The sequence below is a fragment of the Tachysurus fulvidraco genome, chromosome 4 (assembly GCF_022655615.1).
Source record: "Tachysurus fulvidraco isolate hzauxx_2018 chromosome 4, HZAU_PFXX_2.0, whole genome shotgun sequence".
Classification (NCBI taxonomy): Eukaryota; Metazoa; Chordata; class Actinopteri; order Siluriformes; family Bagridae; genus Tachysurus; species Tachysurus fulvidraco.
The window spans coordinates 7995399-8017302 of NC_062521.1; the positions used below are offsets into that span (position 1 = coordinate 7995399).

At 40.9% G+C, this 21904-nt stretch overlaps 1 protein-coding gene across 5 annotated transcripts in view; it reads left to right on the top strand.

The window, feature by feature from the left end:
* The window catches only part of LOC113655237 (signal-induced proliferation-associated 1-like protein 2), a 151991-nt gene that overhangs the window by 109994 nt on the left and 20093 nt on the right, over positions 1-21904 (top strand). For 3 of the 5 annotated variants that reach the window (XM_047812116.1, XM_047812117.1, XM_047812118.1), the window contains one exon: positions 7243-7462. The exons of the other annotated variants lie outside the window; for them this stretch is intronic. In XM_047812116.1, coding sequence (XP_047668072.1) covers positions 7243-7462 — 220 coding nt within the window. The remainder of the gene's footprint in view (positions 1-7242; positions 7463-21904) is intronic. 5 annotated transcript variants of the gene reach the window in all.

Below are 21904 nucleotides of genomic sequence, written 5' to 3' on the forward strand. Positions count from 1 at the left end.
CCTGTGCTGTCATCAAAGCCATGCAAAACCACTTCGGCTCTCATAAATAAAGCATACACTGAAATAGGTCAGGCAAGCACAGCTCTGCAAGCACACCATGGTGGATTTGAAGCCATACCAGGCCTAGCTGGTACTAAATAATTTTTTGTGAATTGGTCAAATACTTATTTCACTTATTAAAATGAAAATCAATTTATTACTTTTTTGAAATGCATTTTTTATTCTGTTTCTCACTGTTAAAATAAACCTACCATTAAAGTTACAGATTGTTTCAATGGGCAAATGTACAAAATCAGTAGAGGACAAAATAAAACTGTCAATACTCTGACACATTGCTCATATCAGCTAAACCAGCTTGTCATTTTCCTTGATTTATTTTTTATTTTAAAAAATCTTGTTTCTTTTAAACTTTGTAGATGCTGGAGAGAGATATGGGTTAGGGTTGGAGTTAGGGTTAAGTTCTAATTAGAAAATGAACCTTTTGGCAGTGTGTAATTTAACAAATTCCTTTGGCAGCTCTTATCTGATTCCTGAACAAGGGTCACTGCCATTTCTTTTCTCAAATGATTTATTGCCTTCTCTGTATTTGATTATATGTAACCTTCACATTATACCTATAGATACCCTTAACAGTTGTTACCTTGTGATTTCCAGGCACTACTTCTCCTTTGTTTTTGACTCTCCCATGGGATCCAATTTTTTTTTCTTTTGGGATGGATAAATGACCTATAGATTTAATAATCCACAACAACAAGTATATCACTGTTATACATAGATTTAATAGTTTCTACTTAATTTTATACTTTCCTAAACATTGTAAAGACATACAATAAAAACTTGTTTAATCAGATTTGATTCTTACTTCCTATGATAAAATATCTCTGTCTGAGATGTATTTATGGATACTCGCAGCAATGGTCCAGTGATGATGTTTATTTAACACCAAAAATGACTTCATATCAAATATACCAGCCTGTAATTGTGCATTAACTTTTGTGCCTCTAGAGTGAAAATAATTAAAAATTTGTGTTTTTTTTACTAGAAAATATTTTTGCATATTAATGAGGTTTATTATACCAAATATTACAACATTTTTTGCAAAATATGTTGTAAACATGTTGTAAACAAGATAGCCTTTTTTTTGTCTATCATATATACTTAATTTTTTATAAGCAGTCAAAACAGACGAGGTCAAGTTGACTCGGCGCTCCTAATTTGCATAGGAATTCAGACGAGGTCTGCAGGAGGGTTAACAGCATTTATGAGGACAGGAATAATTTTAAAACATTTACAGAATATAGTATAACCCATGATAAAAACTTCATAGATATGTAAACAAAGATAATTGCTGTTTACAATAATAATTACTGTTTACTGTTCTCAAGAGCACAGTAATTTGTGTCAGAAGATGCGTCTGGGACCAGTGGTACTACTGGGGTTAGGTAAACAGGTGTTGTGCTTGGTTTGGGAGGTGCTGTTTTTGGGACCAGAGGTACTACTGGAATTAGGTCAATAGGTGCTTTCTGTGGGAGACCAGTTCTGGAGGTGCTGCACTTTTCTGTACAGAGTCAGACATTTGAATCCTGTGTGGAATACCATTTTTATACCATCTTCATTAATTAAATCTGCACTTTTGCCTTGCTGTGAAGAAATTCTAAAGGGTCCCAGCAAATCTCTGTCTAACTTTCCTCTGCTGACTATGGATATTTCTCCAGATCACCTTTTCACCAATAACTAATTTATGAGGTACAACCCTGGATTCATGTTTTTTTGCTTTAATATTGTCCATTGAGTTTTGGCCTCATACACCCGGTACTGCAATTTGATTATTTTTCCTGGAGCACATCTTCCACCTTCCACTCTTTCATAAACCTATGCATGCTATAAAAAGAAATATTAGTCTATATATGTATAATATATGTGTGTGTATATGTATATTTAGAAAATGAAATATGAATAAATATGTGCATATGATATAAACATTGTCACTAAAATGTTTTAGAAAAAGACATTGAAACTTTCAGGCGGTGCTGAAAAGTAGCATGCTTCTCTCCAAAACATTAAATAAAATGGAGAAAACTGCATTAGTTGTTTTTTTGGTTCTAATATTAAACAGAACAGCATCAAGGTATTTGTCCGACATTTGTGGTTTGTCTTTGCACAGTTTTCTGAAAGTGATCTGAAAAACAAACAGTGCATTGTTAAGTTAAATTGTTTTATTTAATTACATTTTTACATAGTACTTTTAACAATTGACATTTGGGTGCTGCAAGATTTACATTTTACATTTACGGCATTTAGCAGACACCCTTATTCAGAGTGACTTACAACTGAGGTTTAAGGGCCTTGCTCAGGGGCCCAGCAGTGGCAGCTTGGTGGACCTGGGGTTCGAACCCATGACCTTCCGATCAGTAGCCCAACACCTTAACCACTGAGCTACCACATCCTGTAGCTGCCTCGAGATCATTGACAAGATCCTACCATGTAGTTCTGGGCTCATTCCTGACCATTCTTATGATCATTGAAACTTCTGTGTTTGTGACCTTCAATGTCACTGAAGATTTACCCTCTTGAGTTTCCCCTTTTCAGTTATCACCTCAGCAAGGTCAGATCTTATCAAGCACATGCACACACACACTCCCGTAAAGTTCCCATCCTTTAAGCACGTACAATGTTTATGGCAGGAACAAGGGCCTCCTGTTCTCTCTCCCTAGTCTGACAGAATTTACTATGAAAGCACATATAAATGCTCATGATATTTAAAATTTCCACTACAGCGACTATATACTGTTGTCACCTTCTCACCAAGCTGCTCCTAATCTCAGCTCGGTACCTGTATAAAAGACAACTTTCTCTGTTAAAATAAACCTACCATTAAAAATCATTCATTCATTCATTTTCTACCGCTTATCCGGGGATAAGCGGGGAGCCTGTACCTATCTCAGGCGTCATCGATCATCAAGGCAGGATACACCCTGGATGGAGTTCCAACCCATCGCAGGGCACACACACACTCTCATTAACTCATGCAATCACACACTGCGGACAATTTTCTTTGGACCGGGGGAAAAAAACGGAGTACCTGGAGGAAACCCAAGAGGCAAGGCGAGAACATGCAAAATTCACACACACAAGTGAATACCAGAAAGGCGGCAGGACCTGATGGCATCACAGGTCAGGTTCTAAAAGCCTGTGCTGACCAGCTAGCACCAGTGTTCACTGAGATATTCAACCTCTCCCTGGAACAGTCTGTTGTCCCCTCATGCTTTAAACAGTCCACCATTGTTCCTGTCCAGAAGAAACCCCAGCCCACCTGCCTCAAAGATAACCACCCTGTAGCCCTGACCTCAGTAGTGATGAAGTACTTTGAAAGACTGGTCAGAGACTTTTGCTCTACTGAGGACGCCATTGCTCATCATCTCCACACTACAATGAGCCTCCTGGACTGCAGAAGGGAATTATGCAAAAAATATGTTTGTGGACTACAATTCAGCATTCAGCACCATAATTCCCTCCACACTCACCTCTAAGTTGGAGGTCCTGGGAGCCTGCCGCTGTGTCAATGGATCTCCAGCTTCCTGACAGACCACAAACCGTACAGGTGGGCAACCACATCTCATGCACCCTCAGCCTCAGCGCTGGAGCTCCCCAGGGTTGTGTACTGAGCCCCCTGTGCACTGTCCACATATGACTGTGTGGCCACTTCCAACTCCACCACCATCATCAAGTTTGCTGACGACACTGTTGTGGTGAGCCTGATCTCCAACAACGATGAGACGGCCTACCTACAGGAGACTAAAAACCTGGAGAGATAGTGCCAGGAGAACAATCTTCTCCTGAACGTCAGCAAGACTAAGGAGTTGATAGTGGACTTCAGCACGAAGCAGGAGCGATCATACCAACCGCTAAACATCAACGGGACTCCAGTGGAGAGAGTGTACAGTGTCCGGTACTTAGGTGTTAACATCACACAGGACCTCTCTTGGTCCTGTCACATCAACACCCTGGTGAAGAAGGCCCAACGGCATCTGTACCATCTTAGACGCTTAAGGGACTTCAAACTACCCTCTCAGATGCTAAAGACTTTCCACACCTGCACCAATGAGAGCATCCTGACAGGTAGCATCACTTCCTGGTTTGGGAACAGCACCATGCATGAGGCGAGCCCTCCAGTGGGTGGTGCGGTCAGCTGAAGGTACCATCCACACTGAGCTCCCTGACCTGCAGGACACCTGCAGCCAGGACCAGGGCCAGGATCTCAGCCATCCCAACAATGGACTCTTTTATTTGTTGCATCCTTGAAAGTAAACACAGAGAGAATGAGGAGAAGCTTCTTCCCACAGGCTATTCAGAGTTTAGATCCTGGATGTTTCCTGGTTTAAACTCTGAATAGCCTGTGGGAAGAAGACCTCTCCCTTTATATTCACTTTTTTCTGCACAATCATTTTTTTTGTACTATGACACTTTAACTCTGGACTATTACTTTAAATATGGACTTGCACAGCACAGTGCCACTTTATACACACCGTACTATATATGGACACTTTAAGGACAATCATTAAAACCATACGCATTTATGTATACACTTTTTTTTCTCATACATTTTCATATTTTATATAGTTTTTATATAGTTTATACTTTTTATTTATCTACCTTCTTTTGGTTTTATTTATATCTTTAATTCGATTCCTTTTTAGGCTTGAATACTGGACAGACGTAAAAAGCATTTCACTGCATGTCGTACTCTGTATGTACTGTATGTGTATGTGACAAATAACATTTTATTTGGTTTGATTTGATACAAGTGCTGGCCTTAAAACATACAGACACAAAACTATAAAAAGCAAAATAACAATGAAAGCTAAAGTCATTACTCAAAATTACATCAATTCTGAAGTTGTTCATTTAAAATCACTGACAGCTGTTGGACAAATGAGTGAAAAATCTGGATCAATCCAGTCAACTAATAACCAAGCATGACTAAATCACAAGCAATAAATGGGAGTCTTATTTGATAAACCAAAAACAGTTAAAAGGATTCAGGGTTGTCTTTGATAAGCAAGTTTTATTGCCTGATTTCACAACTCTTCTTTATGAGTATAAAGTGTATTGTGTATGTATGTAGTTTCTTTTTTTTGTTTCCGTTGATTTGAACAATAGTCATGGAAAATGTAAAGAGGTCTTTTGAATCTTTGTCGAGAATAAATATAAATTTTCTTTAAGGAGTCCCTGATTTTTTGTGTGATGAACTATTTCCTCCCAAAAAAAAAGTTATTGGTAATTGATGACTTAACCCTTGTATTTTCTTCCTATGCAAATTACGAGCATCGAGTCAACTTGACCTTGTCTGTTTTGACTGCTTATAAAATTAATTATTAATATATAATATAATAACAAGTGTGAAATATTTACAAATGAGTAGCTTTTGTTTTTTCTGGAGGCCTAATGAATTGCAATGCCCAATGCTTGTGTGTGTTCGTGTGTATAGCATAATTTCGGTAGATCATATTTTGCCCTCTGCTAGGCAAAGGCATTTCAAAAGTGTGAAATATTTACAAATTTTTGGCTTTTTTTTTCTGGTATTTAAGAAAATATTTAAGGAACTCTAGTTCCTTCTTTCAAAACAATGAGACTGAGAGAGTCTCAGTCTCATTGTTTTGAAAGAAGGAGACTGAGAGAGTCACACTGATAATGAGTGCCAACTATGGATATATTGAACCTCTGAAAGTGGCACTTCACAGTCTCCTATCAAATCGATTGGTTTGGTAAATTTAATAGTATAGTGAGAGATCTTGTTATTAAAGTAAATGTAGATTGACACATTGCTTGGAAGAGTCACAAAGAATCATAACTATTAATCATTTAATGATTATAGGTATCATATATACTTTTTTAGTCAGAACCCTGGAATTAAATTTATCTGGCCACTTTACCAGATATTCTTCTGGTTTGGGATATTTTCAGACATGACTATTTCTATTTTCAGTGCCATGTCCTTGCCAATAATAACCTTTTGTAACCGTGATTCATAAAATGTTAACTCAGATTTTCACTCAGGTCACATTTTTATCCATGGTAGTGGCTGAGCCATAAAATTAAGGCCTACATTCCTGAGATATATTGCTTATCAATGCTTTTTCACTTAAAAATGATAGTATTATTTATTCAAAAAGGTCTGGTGTGTGATGTATTTGTCACTGATGGGTTGGTTATCCACCACCTTAATCATGGTAAGGAGGTTGAGATCTTCCATGAGCTGATGGTGGATCAGTTTGATGGCGTACCCAGTGTCTATTAGGGCAAGGGGAATTGTGGGTGGATTTGTTGGAAGTGTCAGGGAAATTCTATTCTATTAATCAGACATAATAGTTCAAGTGAACTTTTCCCTAAGTTGCAGAGAAGAATGCAGCAGAATCCTGTGGAATATCAAACTTCATTATTCAATACATTTGCAAGTGTGAAGTCAGTCTGTCCCAACCTAAGTCTGAACAGTGAATTTGTTGGATGTAAGACAGTTCCCTATTTATACATGGCGCATGCATGGACAGAGCGAGGAGAGCAGCAACCAGAAAATAGAATAGACCCCCGATAATAGAACCGTTAATCATGCATAGCGTTCTTTTTTTTTTTTTAAATAATAAATAAATAAATAAACGGATAAATAAATAATTAAATAATTAGAGAGAGAGAGAGAGAGAGAGAGAGAGAGAGAGAGAGAAGTATGTGGAGATTTATGACATAAACTGGTACACTAACACATGGTGGAGTCGGGGTTGCAGGAGGGAGTTTAAATCCCAGCAGCAGCGAAGCGCTAGAAAGCGGCTCAACGAATGGGAATTTAAATGGTCGGGTAATATGGATGTCGTCACCGGATTGGTGCGCGTAGTGGACAGCTGATTAACAGCTGATGCATGCTTGACGACGTGGCCTGCCAGAACTAACTTGATGCTTGATTCATCCTTACATTATGATCATAAGCACTTATAGCCCTCAATGCAGCCCTCTCAATTTTGGATGACAAGTTTCATATGTACCACTGCCTACACATCACTTTTACATTCCACCATCACCATCAATCACAGTCTGGTTCATAAATCAGCTGCTTGTATTATTATTATGTCTGACTGGCCAGCTACCATTGTAGGCATCAGCAAAGGGCAGAATTAATATTTTTTCCATGACCTCTTTCTGTGTAGTTAATTCAACTTCTTATGTATGTTATATCTGTCTGTCTCTAATCAGGCTTTGGTCTCTGAAATTCCACTTCCTTGCCATGTACTCTACCGCACTCTGTCAGAAGAGAGTCTGTGCAGTAATCGCAAAAGCTCATCCTATGCCAGCTCCCGTAGTTCAGTGCTTGACCAGGTTCTACCAAATGATATATTGTTCAGCAGCACTCCACCTTACCACAGCACTCTCCCCTCTCGGATTGGCCGCAGCCAGACTGTTTCCAACCTTCGGAGTGAGTACTCTCTTTATCTCTTTTTGCCTATTATCACCTACCTTTTAGCTAGATTGAACTGTGGGAAATTTTGCAGACTTATTTCTGCCACAGCTGATCAACTATTTGTCTAGTCATAAGTTGAACTGTGCATATATTAGTTGTGCATGGGATATTATCTCTGTGAGCAACAGCAATAATATCTTAAATATAGCCAAAAAAACTATTTTAAAAGCATGTTAATAAGATTGTCACCTTAAAACACTCATTTGTAAGCATGAAACATCACAATTTCCATCAAGACAATACTAATCTAATAAGCCGAATCTAATCTTACATATAAACAAAAAAACACATGCAATCACACAGGTCAACATTAGAGGATTTCATACATAGGATTAATGAAAGCTTCGAACACTGTATTTTCAGACTATGGCTTTAACAACTTTCAGTTTATCTGTTGACGATTTAACCATCTTCCTTTTTTAAAGAAATCATTTAAGCTTTGCATTACACCAGTTCACTGATAATATGGAGGTACTATAATTGCATTTGTATTTTCTTTTGGATGAGGAATCGCTTGTTGTTATTTCTTAACAGAAGTTTCCTGGCTGTGTTGATTTGCTGGAGTTTTGATAGAGTTTGGAGTGACAGAGAAGGTTGAATGAAGTGTAGGCATGCCCAGTGGTATATTGTGAAGTTTTGGTTCATGGTGGCAGCATGGCTGGCATCAAAGCCTTTGTGTGAACCAGTTTTGATGCAGATAATCTGGTGACTCAGTCGACTCAGTTTGACTCACCTTAGTCATTGGTGACATAGGGTTTTAACCCTTTCAGTCTAGGCCAACACTAAAATGTCTCCTCCAATCAAAGTAAACTTAGAACTTGGGCATAGATTTTATCACATACATGTAATGAGATTAATTAATTTTATTTTATCCCTTTTACTATTTTATATATGTATACACACTGGGGATGGACAAGGACAATGGTATAGAGGCAGCTTTTACAGCCAAATTAGTTTAAATTTGTCTTGTGAATAACACAAGTAGTCCAGAACTGTCTGAAATGAATGTCCAGTTACTAACCTGGATGGTATTCAAAAAACAGAAAACCAAAGCTATCCAACTCATTGCAACCTGGAATACCTCAGAACAGCCAAAAGCAGTTCCTAGCGTGAACGCATGGCAAGCTCGCTAGGGTCTCTTCTTCAGTAGTTTTAACTTGTTCCTTGACCTATTGCCCAGGGTCCACGTGTGGTAAACCTGATGCCCTCTCAAGCCTACACTCCCCAGATGAAGATGAATTTAGCACCAAAAATCTCCTTCCCACTTCAGTTACTGTTCGTATCCTCCAACTGGAGAGACAGGCCACATTTATGCAACCCACTTCCAGCAATTGGCCTGAAAACTGACTTTTCTTTCCTAACAATCTGCGCTCCCAGGTTCTCCAGGGATGTTACAGTTCACCTCTGTGTTTTCACCCCGGTGTGTCATGCACTGTTTCAAGCACCTTGGCTCGTGATTTTATTACTGGACTACCCTCCTCAGCCAGCCAGACCACCATTCTCTCGGTGATGGATTGTTTTTCTAAGCTGGCGCACCTCATTTCCTTGAATAAGCTCTCTCCACCAAAGGAGACTGCCCAGTTCCTCCTCCAGCATGTCTTTTGACAGTGTGGCTTTCCTAGGGACATCGTCTCTGATCAAGGGCATCTGGATTTTGGTGAGAGATTTGCTGACTACTGGGAGCTTAAGTCAGCCTGAAATCTGCATTCCACACCCAGACCAATGGTCAGGTCGAGTGCAGCAATTTCAAATTCAAATTTAAATTATATAAATAGCACTTTTAACAATTCACATTGTCTCAAAGTATATCAAGATTTGGAGGCAAGTTTTCGCATCTTTTGTGCCAAGCAACCTGAGTCCTGGTCTTCCAATTTGGAATAAGTGGAGTAAGCCCACAACTGAAGTCAAGTCAAGAAGCTTTTATTGTCATTTCAACCATATATAGCTGTTGCAGTACACAGTGAAATGAGACAACGTTTCTCCAGGATCAAGGTGCTACATAAAACAAAGACAGGGCTAAGGACATGTAAGTAGTCTTAGCCACATAAAGTGCAACTGTGCAACCTGGTGCAAAAAGTGCAGGACAAGACAAACAAGACAGTGCAGGACAAAAAACAGTACAGACATAAAGTTACAAGACAATACAAAAAGTACAAAGAAATGCAATACACAAAAGACAATAAACAGTAACAGAAACAGCGCAGACCGACCAGTGTAAATACTGAATGTTCAAACAATATTTCGTGCAGTAACATTAGAATGAACACAGTTTCTTAGCAGCAGGTCCTTTGGATAATATATAGAGTTGTGCAAAAAACAGCAAATGACTGAACTATTGTATAGTATGTGCGTAATGGCTGAGATATTGTACAATATGTGCAAAAACAGCTGAAATGTTGGACAGTATGTGCAAAAACAGCAGAAAAGTGTGAAAAACAGTGTGTGTGTTTTGTGAGGGTCTATGCAGTCCATACAGATGATGTGTGTGTATGTTGTGCTCAGTATAGTACAGTTCAGTTATTGCGAAGTCTGACGGCTTGTGGGAAGAAACTGTTACAAAGTCTGGTCGTGAGGGCCCGAATGCTTCGGTACCTTTTTCCAGACGGCAGGAGGGTGAAGAGTGTGTGTGGGGTCATCGACAATGCTGTTGGCTTTGCGGATGCAGCGTGTGGTGTAAGTGTCCATGATAGAGGGAAGAGAGACCCTATCACTATCCGCTGCAGGGTTTTGCGATCCGAGTTCGTACAGTTCCCAAACCAGACAGTGATGCAGCTGCTCAGGATGCTCTCAATGGTCCCTCTGTAGAACATGGTCAGGATGGGGGGGGGGGGGATGTGCCTTTCTCAGCCTTCGTTGGAAGTAGAGACGCTGCTGGGCTTTCTTGGTGATGGCGCTGGTGTTGAGTGACCAGGTGAGGTTCTCCGCTAGATGAACACCAAGAAATTTGGTGCTCTTGACGATCTCTACAGATGATCCGTCGATGTTCAGCGGAGAGTGTTCACTCTGTGCTCTCCTGAAGTCCACAACCATCTCTTTAGTTTTGTCCACATTCAGAGAAAGGTTGTTGGCTCTACACCGGGCAGTTAGTTGTTGCACCTCCTCCCTGTATGCTGACTCGTCATTCTTGTTGATGAGACTCACCATGGTCGTGTCATCGGCGAACTTAATAATATGATTCGATCTGTGCATTGCTGCACAGTCGTGAGTCAGCAGAGTGAACAGCAATGGACTGAGCACATAGTGCCTTGAGGAGCTCCAGTGTTCAGTGTGGTGGTGCTGGAGATGCAGTTCCCACTCCGGACTGACAGTCAGGAAGTCCAGGATCCAGTTGCAGAGGGAGGTGTTTAGTCCCAGCAGGCTCAGCTTCCTAATCAGGTGCTGAGGAATGATTGTATTGAATGCTGAACTAAAGTCTATGAACAGCATTCGTACATAAGTGTCTTTATTGTCCAGAAGGGTGAGGGCTAAGTGGAGGGCTGTGGTAATGGCATCGTCTGTGGAGCAGTTTGGACGATACGCGAACTGTAGGGGGTCCAGTGAGGGTGGTAGCTGGGTCTTGATGTGCCTCAGGACGAGCTTCTCGAAGCACTTCATAACTATGGGTGTGAGTGCAACGGGACAGTAGTCATTGAGGCAGGACACTGAAAACTTCTTTGGGACAGGAACAATGGTGGTAGTTTTGAGGCACGTAGGAACAACGGCGCTGCTCAGCGAAATGTTGAAGATGTCCATAACGACATCCGCTAGCTGTTCTGCACACTCTCTGAGCACCCTGCCAGGAATGTTGTCTGGTCCAGCAGCTTTCCGTGGGTTAACTCTGCATAGAGATCTCCTCATGTCAGCCTTGGATAGACAGAGTACCTGGTCGTCAAGACGAGGGATGGTCTTCCTTGGCGTTACGTTGTTCTGTTCCTCGAACCGAGCATAGAACTCGTTCAACACGTCTGGGAGGGAGGCGTCGCTATCACAAGCAGGTGAAGCTGTCTTGTAGTTTGTGATCGCCTGTATGCCCTGCCACATGCGCCGGGTGTCTCTGCTGTCCTGGAAGTGGCTGTGGATTGTCTGGATTGTCGCTTTGCCTCTCTGATGGCTCAGGACAGTTTGGCCCTTGCTGTTCTTAGGGCCACCCTGTCCCCTGTTCTGAAGGCTAGGTCCCTAGTCCTCAGTAGAGCACGCACATTAGCAGTCATCCACGGCTTCTGGAGCGTGTAGTGATGGTCTTGGAGACGGTCACGTCATCAATGCACTTGCCGATGTAACTGGTCACTGCTGACGTGTACTCCTCCAAGTTGACGGAGTCGCCGTTGTTTGCAGCCTCCCTGAAGATATTCCAGTCAGTGCACTCAAAGCAGTCCTGAAGAGCAGAGGTGGCTCCTGCTGGCCAGATTTTCACCTGCTTCAGAACCGGTTTTGAGCGTCTGACGAGTGGTCTGTATGCTGGAATTAGATAACAGTGATGTGGTCTGAGTAGCCGAGGTGGGGGCGGGGCTCTGCACGGTACTCGCCAGGAATGTTTGTGTAAACAAGATCCAGCATGTTTTCACCTCTCATAGCAAAGTCCACATGTTGATGGAATTTAGGGAGCACTGACTTAAGATTTGCATGGTTGAAATCTACGGCGATGATAAAAAGTCCATCAGGGTGAGCATTCTGTAGGTCGCTAATAGCTCCGTATAGCTCACTTAGCGCCTCTTTAGCATTAGTGCTAGGAGGAATGTAAACTCCGACAATGTAAACAGTAGTAAATTCCCGTGGTAAATAAAATGGTCTGCATCTAACAGTCACAAACTGTTAGATGAGCAGTAAGTAGAAACAAGCACAGAGTTCTTGCACTATTCTGTGTTGATATAAACACACACACCACCACCACGAGTCTTACCGCACAGAGCTGCATTTCTGTCGGCTCTAAATGAAGTTAGCCCGTCCAGCTGAATGGCGGCGTCCGAAACTCTGTCGCTGAGCCACGTCTCCATGAAAACACGCAGCAGTTTCTAACCTCTCTCCGTGTAGAGCGTTCGAGTCGGGTGTAGTCCATTTTATTGTCCAGGGAGCAAACGCTGGCTAGTAGAATGGATGGGAGAGCCGGCCGGCTAGGGTTTGTTTTTAGCCTAGCACGGACACCCGCTCGCTTACCGCGCTTCCGCTTCCTCGCGCACCGCTTTTGGCGTCCCCTCTCCTGGTCTCTGGTATCAGGCGACACCGGGGACTGGAGGCCTGGTCTCCGCAGCAAGCTGTACATCAGTACATCATCGTGCAGGTTGGTTGTTACATGATTTCTGTACTTTGTTAGGTCCTGGTGGTTGTATACATGAACACCGCTGTCTCTGGCATCCATGTAGAAGCAATGGTCGGGCTAAAAACCGTAAATAAAAACTTAAAAAACGTAAATAGCACCGTATTGAATCTGGAGAGGCTGTTGCGTGCTACTGCCGCGCCGCCATCTCCTTAGCCACAGGCATGTTTCCCTGCCCTCCTTAGCCACAGGCATGTTTCCGTTATAAGCCGCTTATGGATACCAACCATTCCTTTTTTCTTCCCAAGAATTCAAGGCTTCTGTCCGCTGTGCTCTTGCCCTAGTCAAGCTTTGTTGTCGCACCTGGAAAAGAGCCCATGAGGTTCTTCTTAAGTCCTCCCAGAACTATGCCAGTTTGGCCAACAACAAGCAGCACTCGGCACCTAGTTACCTAGTTGTCTTGTCTTGTAACTGTCTTTTGTCCGGCACTGTCTTGTCTGTCTTGTTTGTCTTGTCCTGCACTGTTTGCACTAAGTTGCACAGTTACACTTTATGTGGCTGACTACTTACATGTCCTTTGCCCTGTCTTTGTTTTATGTAGCACCATGATCCTGGAGAAACGTTGTCTCATTAATGTGCTTGCAAAGCACATTCTTATTCTCTTGCATACTTATTATTATTATTATTATTATTATTATTATTATTATTATTATTATTAATGTGCTTGCAAAGCACATTCTTATTCTCTTGCATACTTATTATTATTATTATTATTATTAATGTGCTTGCTAAAGCACATTCTTATTCTCTTGCATACTTATTATTATTAATGTGCTTGCTAAAGCACATTCTTACTCTCTTGCATACTTATTATTATTAATATGCTTGCTAAAGCACATTCTTATTCTCTTGCATACTTATTATTATCATTAATGTGCTTGCAAAGCACATTCCTATTCTTGCATACTTATTATTATTATAATAATACTTCTTCTTCCAGACACTTTTTCGGCGCGTAACTTGTCCCGCAGCTTTTGTCCTAGACCCATAAATGAGGTGTCAAATCGACCGGCTCATTGAGGAGAGGTGTGCTATGTATTTTATAAACGATCAGAATTCCAGAATTCCCAGTATGGAAGCTCAAAGGGGTGTTTTTCCCCCATAGACTTGAATGGGCAATCTCTCTGTAAATGTGCTAACATCCAAAAGAGGGCAGCAGACACCAGTGAATCTGTGTAAAGGTCTTTAAAGCTTGTTGCTATATTTCACAGTGAGCTTCAGTTTCATTTCATATATATATATATATTGTGGGATCGCCCCCTATTTTCATGATTTTCGTTTGATTCGTTAGGCCCTGGACTACAAATCTGACGGCTCAGTGTATTTTTTTAAGCCTCCTAGGACAAGTGAGAGCCGAAAACAAAGGACGGAAGTGCTGTGTGTTTCGGTCAGAAACGCATTTTGGATTAAAGCGTTTTGGATTAAAAGGCTTACATATTCCAGTTCCTTAGACTCTTGGGGATTTTTTACAAGCATTTGTTTTGGAAAATATTACCCCAGTGAAGAAAGGTAAGCGCCGCCTATTTCCGGTGACTATCAACTTGGATTAAATTAGTATGATGGTTATAAATCATATTATGCTTTGTGTGTGGGCTTAATAAAATCCTGAGCGTCTAAGCTTTCAAACAATATAACATTTAACCGTGTATTTGATGTTTAAAACTAGTGTTGCGTGCCTTGGACAGCACGGCGGTCACATATGTTGTTGTTTCTGCCATTTGTATAACTTTTTGTTGTTTTCAACAATCAGTGTAGTTTTTATAATTTTTTATTTCACTTTAAACTAATGTCCTTTTAAGAGCAGCAACGGCTCTTTTAAGAGCCACCCATTAATTAAAATTAAGCGCATTTTTTCTTTGTCTCCTCACATTACATAATTTTTTTTGACATGATATGACATGTATATCACAAAAAATGATAAGAATGACTTTAATATAATAAAGCTTGGGTATTGTTAGACGCGCCATTCTTCACATGCAGAGATTCGGGGTTCGAATCCACCCTCGGACAGTTTTTTTTTTCTAAAACTTTATAATAAAGGTTCATTAGTTGACATTAGTTACCACATTACTTAACATGAACTAATAATGAACTGCCCTTCTACAGCATTTATTCATTTTGTTCATGTTAATTTCAACATTTACTAATACATTATTAACACCATGTTAACATTACTTAATATACTGTGAACTAACATGAACAAAGAATAAACTTTATTTTAACAAGATTACTAAATACAATAATTTATTACCCATGGTCAGTAAATGTTCGTTAATACATTACATTTGAACTAATGATCCTTATTGTAATGTGATTATATTTTTTCCCAGTAGTTAATATACTGTGAACTAACATGAACAAAGAATAAACTTTATTTTAACAAAGATTACTAAATACAATAATTTATTGCTCATGGTTAGTTAATGTTAGTTAATACATTACATTTGAACTAATGATCCTTATTGTAACGTGATTATATTTTTTCCCATTAAAATCACTGATTGATGCTTTAGTTCAAGATCTTCATGGCGCTTGTTTCAGGAAAAGATAAATGGATTTTCAGGTGTGCTCTTTTGTTGCAGGTGAGAAACTAGTCTGCAAATATAACCATAGTAACTGTGCAGCCATACCCTAGCAACCATGTAGTGCACCTTACGAACCATATTGCAATATAAAGAAGCCATATCTCAGTTACACAACATAAAACACTCAGCACGATGAAGGAAACTGACGTCACGTGCAAGCACATACACATTTTCTTTAGGAAATGTACCGTTCTAGTTTCACTATGTACTGCAACAGCTATATATGGTTGAAATGACAATAAAAGCTTCTTGACTTGACTCTTGACGTCGTCTAAAAGGTATGGCTATCCACCAAGGACCTTCCTATCAAGGGGTCTTGCCGCAAGCTCGCGCCTCGATGCGCCTCCGTTTCTCATCTCCAGGATACTCAACCCAGTAACCATCCGTTTTAAACTCCCTAAGAGCCTACTCTATTCTAGAGCCTATTCTACCTTCCCATTGTTCTGCTTCAAACCTGTGCAGGCCTGTTCCTTGGTTGATTTCACTGAAGGAGCACAAGATTCAATTGGTAAATGAAATGGGTGTCAAATAGAATTTAAAACAGATATGAAAAATATATGACCCTAGTAAATGTCAGAAATTTTAACAGGCTGTAAAAACGGTGTAAAAATGGCAGGGCTAAAATGTGTACATTTTATTTTGCATTTTGCTATTCACAAAACATGGACTTTCACATTAGTATCATTAGTATAAGTAAAGGCCTTTTTTGCTTGTGAATGGTACACTCTGATCAGACAATTCATCCATCCATCTTCTACCGCTTATCCGGGACCGGGTCGCAGGGACAGCAGTCCAAGCAGGGATGCCTAGACTTTCTTCTCCCCAGACACTTCCTCCAGCTCTTCCAGGGAATACTGAGGTGTTCCCAGGCCAGTCGAGAGACATAGTCCCTCCAGCATGTCCTAGGTCTTCCCCGGGGCCTCCTCCCAGTTGGACATGCCCGGAACACCTCCCTAATGAGGCGTCCAGGAGGCATCTGGAACAGCTGCCCGAGCCACCTCAGCTGACTCCTCTCAATGTGGAGGAGCAGCGGTTCTACTCTGAGCTCCTCCCAAGTGACCGAGCTCCTCACCCTATCTCTAAGGGAGTGCCCAGCCACCCTACGGTGGATCCCCCTGTAGTTGGAACACACCCTCCTGTCCCCCTTCTTAAACAGAGGGACCACCACCCCAGTCTGCCAGTCCAGAGGCACTGTCCCCTGCCACCACACGATGTTGCAGAGGCGTGTCAACCAAGACAGCCCCACAACATCCAGGGACTTGAGGTACTCAGGGCAGATCTCATCCACCCCCGGTGCCTTGCCACTGAGGATCTTCTCAACTACCTTAGTGACCTCAGCTTGGGGGATTGAGGAGTCCACAACTGAGCCCTCTGCCTCTGCTTCCTCAGTGGAAGACAAGTCAGTGGGGTTGAGGAGGTCCTCGAAGTACTCCTTCCACTGTCCGAGGATGTCCCCAGTCGAAGTCAGCAGATTCCCACTCCCACTGTAAACAGTGTGTGCAGGGCACTGCTTCCCCCTCCTGATGCACCGGACAGTTTGCCAGAATTTCTTTGAGGCCGAATGATAGTCCTTCTCCATGGCCTCACCAAACTCCTCCCAGACCCGAGTTTTTGCCTCCGCAACCACCCAGGCTGAAGCTTGCTTGGCCCTCCGGTAACTATCAGCTGCCTCCGGAGTCCCCCGAGCCAACCAGGCTCGATAGGACTCCTTCTTCAACTTGACGGCATTCCTTACTTCCGGGGTCCACCACCGGGTTCGGGGATTGCCGCAACAACAGGCACCAGAGACCTTACGGCCACAGCTCCGAGCGGTTGCGACGACAATGGAGGTGGAGAACATGGTTCACTCGGACTCAATGTCTCCTCCCTCAGGATCTGGTTGAAGCTCTGCCAGAGTTGAAGATCTCTGTGACTTGGAGACTCTGCCAAACGTTCCCAGCAGACCCTCACAGTACGTTTGGGTCTGCCAAGTCTGTCCAACTTCCTCCCCCGCCATTGGATCCAACTCACCACCAGGTGGTGATCAGTTGACAGCTCCACCCCTCTCTTTTTTCCCCGATTGTCCAAGACATATTGCCGGAGGTCAGCTGAAACAAAGTCGATCATCGACCTCCGACCTAGGGTGTCCTGGTGCCACGTGTACTGATGGACACCCTTATGCTTGAACATGGTGTTTGTTATGGACAAGCTGCCTAGCACAGAAGTCCAATAACAGAACACCACTCAGGTTCAGGTCGGGGGGCCGTTCCTCCCAGTCACGCCCCTCCAGGTGTCACTGTGGCTGCCCACGTGAGCGTTGAAGTCCCCCCGTAGAACGACGGAGTCCCCGGTCGGAGCACTTTCCAGCACCCATTCCATGTCCCTATAGCTAGATTCCGTGTCCGTGGATTGGGTCGCCGAGGCCCCCACCTTCGACTGCCACCCAATCCACATGGCACCGGCCCCTTACGGTTCCTCCTGCAGGTGGTGGGCCCACGGGAGATCGGGCTGAGCCCGGCCGGGCCTCATGGGGTAAGACCGGGCCACCAGGCGCTTGCATGTGAGCCCCAACCCTGGCTCCATGGTGAGGCCCTGGTTGCACCATACCGGACCTTGATCTTGAGCTCTTCATAGGGGTGATTTGAACCGCTCTTTGTCTGGCCCATCACCCAGGTCCTGTTTGCCTTGGAAGACCCTACCAGGGGCAGAAAGCCCCAGACAACAGCTCCTTGGACAGATTCAGGCACGCAAACCCCTCCACCACAATAAGGAGGGGGCCAATTCACCCCATTTAAAGTGACCACAGTGTGATATAGATTCCTATCTCTTAGTTTTCCTAGTAATGTACAGATATGAAAAAAAGAAACTACAGTCTTCTCCAGTTTTAGGTTTATATACATATATCAGGGGCTGGATCAAAATTTTGTTTTCCTGACCAATTTATATAAATAAACAAGTAGCCTCAACTAACAAGAAATAAATGTTTCATTGTGTAGTCATTTTATCTCAAAAGTAATCCAACATTCAGAAAAGCAGGTGGAAAACCTGAACTACAGACTATAATTCAGTAATATGTAGAAACACATTTAAATACTGTAACTTGATTTAATGATTTCTTAAGATGCTTTCAGCCATTCACATGTCTTTGGAGGCACTTCAGTTCTTTGATGCTTGAGTGCATTCATTTTATGTGCAGCTTTTTCAAGTTCACACAACAATAACTCATTGGGTTTGAGGCTTGGATTTTGCCATTCCAACATGTTGAGTTTATAAAAGTATAAAATTTTGGTGGAACTAAATAAGCAAATAAATCAATTACATTTATTTAATAATTTTTTTTTACATATATTTATCTTTTGTATTCTCATCTTGTTGCTTCTGTGTACTGGAAGACTATGACACTAAAACAATTTCCTTGTGTGTTAGTACAAAAAGCTGGGGTAAGGTGACAAATCATAGGAAAAAGAGGTTAAACCACATTCCTTATTTTCTAAAATATACGCTTGTTTTTCTATGCAAAATATACTTATGTGCATTGTCTTTCAATTACTGTGTGATGTGTGATGGGAAGTAGTGTCGTGTTTGGTTAAACCCAAAAGGCGTCCTAGACTGAGGACCAGGGCATTTTGGGTGGTTTGTGTGAAACTCAGATTAGTGTCAGTTCGGTTGGTGTCCCAGGGAAACAGAGGTGGTTGATAACGCAAAACAGATTGAAAAGGGGTGAGCTGTGTAGCTGAGTGATGCAGGGAGTTCTGTGCATACTCTGCCCAGGGCAGGAACTGGGACCATTCCCCTGGGTTGCTACTACAGAATGAGTTGATGAAGTGGCTTATCTCCTGGTTGTCCCACTCGACTTGGACATTGGACTTGGGGTGGTACCTGGAGATAAGGCTGACATTCACCCCCAACTTTTCCATGAAACCGGCCAACACCCTAGAGGTAAACTGTGGTCCCTGTTCATGTAGCACCTACTGGATCTTACAAACAGTAAGGCATAAATGGTGTCAACATTATTAACTATATTTTCTGCATAGTAACATCTCTGTAGTGACATTATATTTCATATCTTAGCAATATTTATGATATGATAGAATGCCATCCTAATAATATTATTTACATGAGCTTCAATTTACTGGGGTAAATACTGGGGTTTATTGCTGTACATGATGAAATAGGTAGTCCATCCAGAAAGCTTAATTTTATTTGTATGTGATCCTAGTACAAGCACTTCTGTCTTGTTAGAATTAAATAGAAGTAAGTAAATAAACTTAACACACACCATAGTATGCATAGATAGGTCACCGTTTACATCTACAAACTGATAACAACCAGTCAAATAAGACTTGAGCCAGTAGAGGTCCATTCCTTTTACTCCAACATTTTATATTATCGAGGGGAATACTATGATTAATAGTGTCAACACAGTCAATGAGACACAGACCTTATCAGAAGTCAATAGTAGGTTATTTATCGCTTTAACCAGTGCTATCTTAAGCATGACTACTGTGCTACAACCTCCTTTTTTTAGGATCTTGGAGATAAAGATATTGATATTGGACAGCTGACAGCGTCAGAGAAAAAGCATTTGATAAGAGCTTTTTCAGTAATCTGCTAGTTTAAAAGATTTATGTACACAGCTAGGCTAGGGGGACAACTGATTATTTTTAGAGGCTATATACATACCAGTTTCTAGTATAATCTGTTTGAAGAAACATGTAGTGAAGGGATGTATTACAAATGTTAATTTTGATGAGGAATTAATTAACAAAGGAGAGAAATGGTTGATTTTACATAATTATATTGTTGTCTAAAGTGTTAGTTAGCAATTTGTTTTTCAAATTATAGTCTATTATTGAAAATATTCATGACATCTTCATGTATGACTGGTGTACATGTTACTGTGGTGGTCTACTTACTAGTTTTTTGCACAAAGAACAAAAATAATCATTGTTTCTTATTGAACACTGTATATTGAATAAGAATCAATGATTATTTTTGTTTTTTCTGTTAGGGTGGAAAGATACACTGATCAAGCAGCACTTAGAGATTTTCTCTAGCTCAGGAGGTTTTCGCTCTGTTTTTATGTTTTACAATGTAGTGTGATGCCATTTATTTTCTAATTTCTGAATGGACTGTTTTTATGATTGTTATAATGGAGTGCTTTTTTTCTAATTATTTTTCATTTAAGTGGAGCTACATTATCTAGGATGTAGCAGAACATATTAACAACTAATTAACAGTTGCATCAACTGATTAACAGTTGCCTGGCCAAGATCTGAAGTCAGGTGGGATTATTAAATAGTAATCTTTAAATCACTTAGATAATTGAATGGGAATGTATGTTTTATGTTTATCAAGATTGTGATCACAATTATCAGTGAGTCATATTACATTCTGATTAACCCCTGCTGAATATCAAAATGAATATGAAAGTTTCTAACAACTATTGCTTGGTCTAACAAACCAGGTTTAAGTTGTAATCCAAAAATTCACAGTGTAATTCTGAATAAGCTCAGGTGTGTCTGTAAATAATTATTAGAGGAATTATTTTAGAGCATTGGGGGTGGCGGCTATACAATTAAATTAAAATTAATAATTTTAATTTAATTGTATTTAAACATGCCTTTTTAACTCAATACAACGCTAACTCAATGAGAAAAAATGATGTGTTGGATATACTTAAAATATGTATGCACCATTTTTGCATCACACTTTTTAAGTAAACCCAACTTGGAAAAAAATTACTTAAAATTAACCAGAAAACCGTTGTTATATGTACTTAAATTTTTGGGTACACACAACATTGTTTATTTAAAAATATATGTAGCATGATAGAATCTACTAAGTAATTGCAAGTTAAGTTATCTTAAAATTTAAGCTCATTTATGTTAAAAAAGACAATTAATTCAGTTGAACCAATGTAAAATTTTAACTTATTGTAGACTATCAGCTATTGGTCTGCATATTGCACTGCTGCTTTAATGGGTTAAACACAGAGCACAAATTCCTAGTACAGGTATGGGTCACCATATGTCACTTCACTAAAATAAATTACACATGCAAATCACACAAAGTAAAGCATTTAACTTTATTTTTTGAAACAGGCTGCAATGCAATGGTGAAGCCTAAAACCACACATCATGAATGTACAACAAATGTGTCACATTAACAAATGAAAGATCACTTCCAACAGGACACTTCCTTCATGCTGCCCCCTTTGCAACACTTTCTTGCTCTGAACTAGAAGGAGACAAAAACAGTTTTATATTTAGTATGAATAGGCTAGACATTGCAGTGTCTTACTAACATAGATCTTTTCAGTAAAGGATTGTATATACTAAAATGACCTAATATTACACGGACCAGGGCGGGAACAGAATTATCTTAAAGCAAACGTGCCAACGCGATGCATGGTCATATTCCTCTGAAATTAACCACTAGACCATTCATTCGATGGAGTCACACTGTTTTTGCTAGTCGCACAATCGCGTGCACACTCGTTCGTCCTTATTTGTACAAATAGCATATTTGTACAAACTA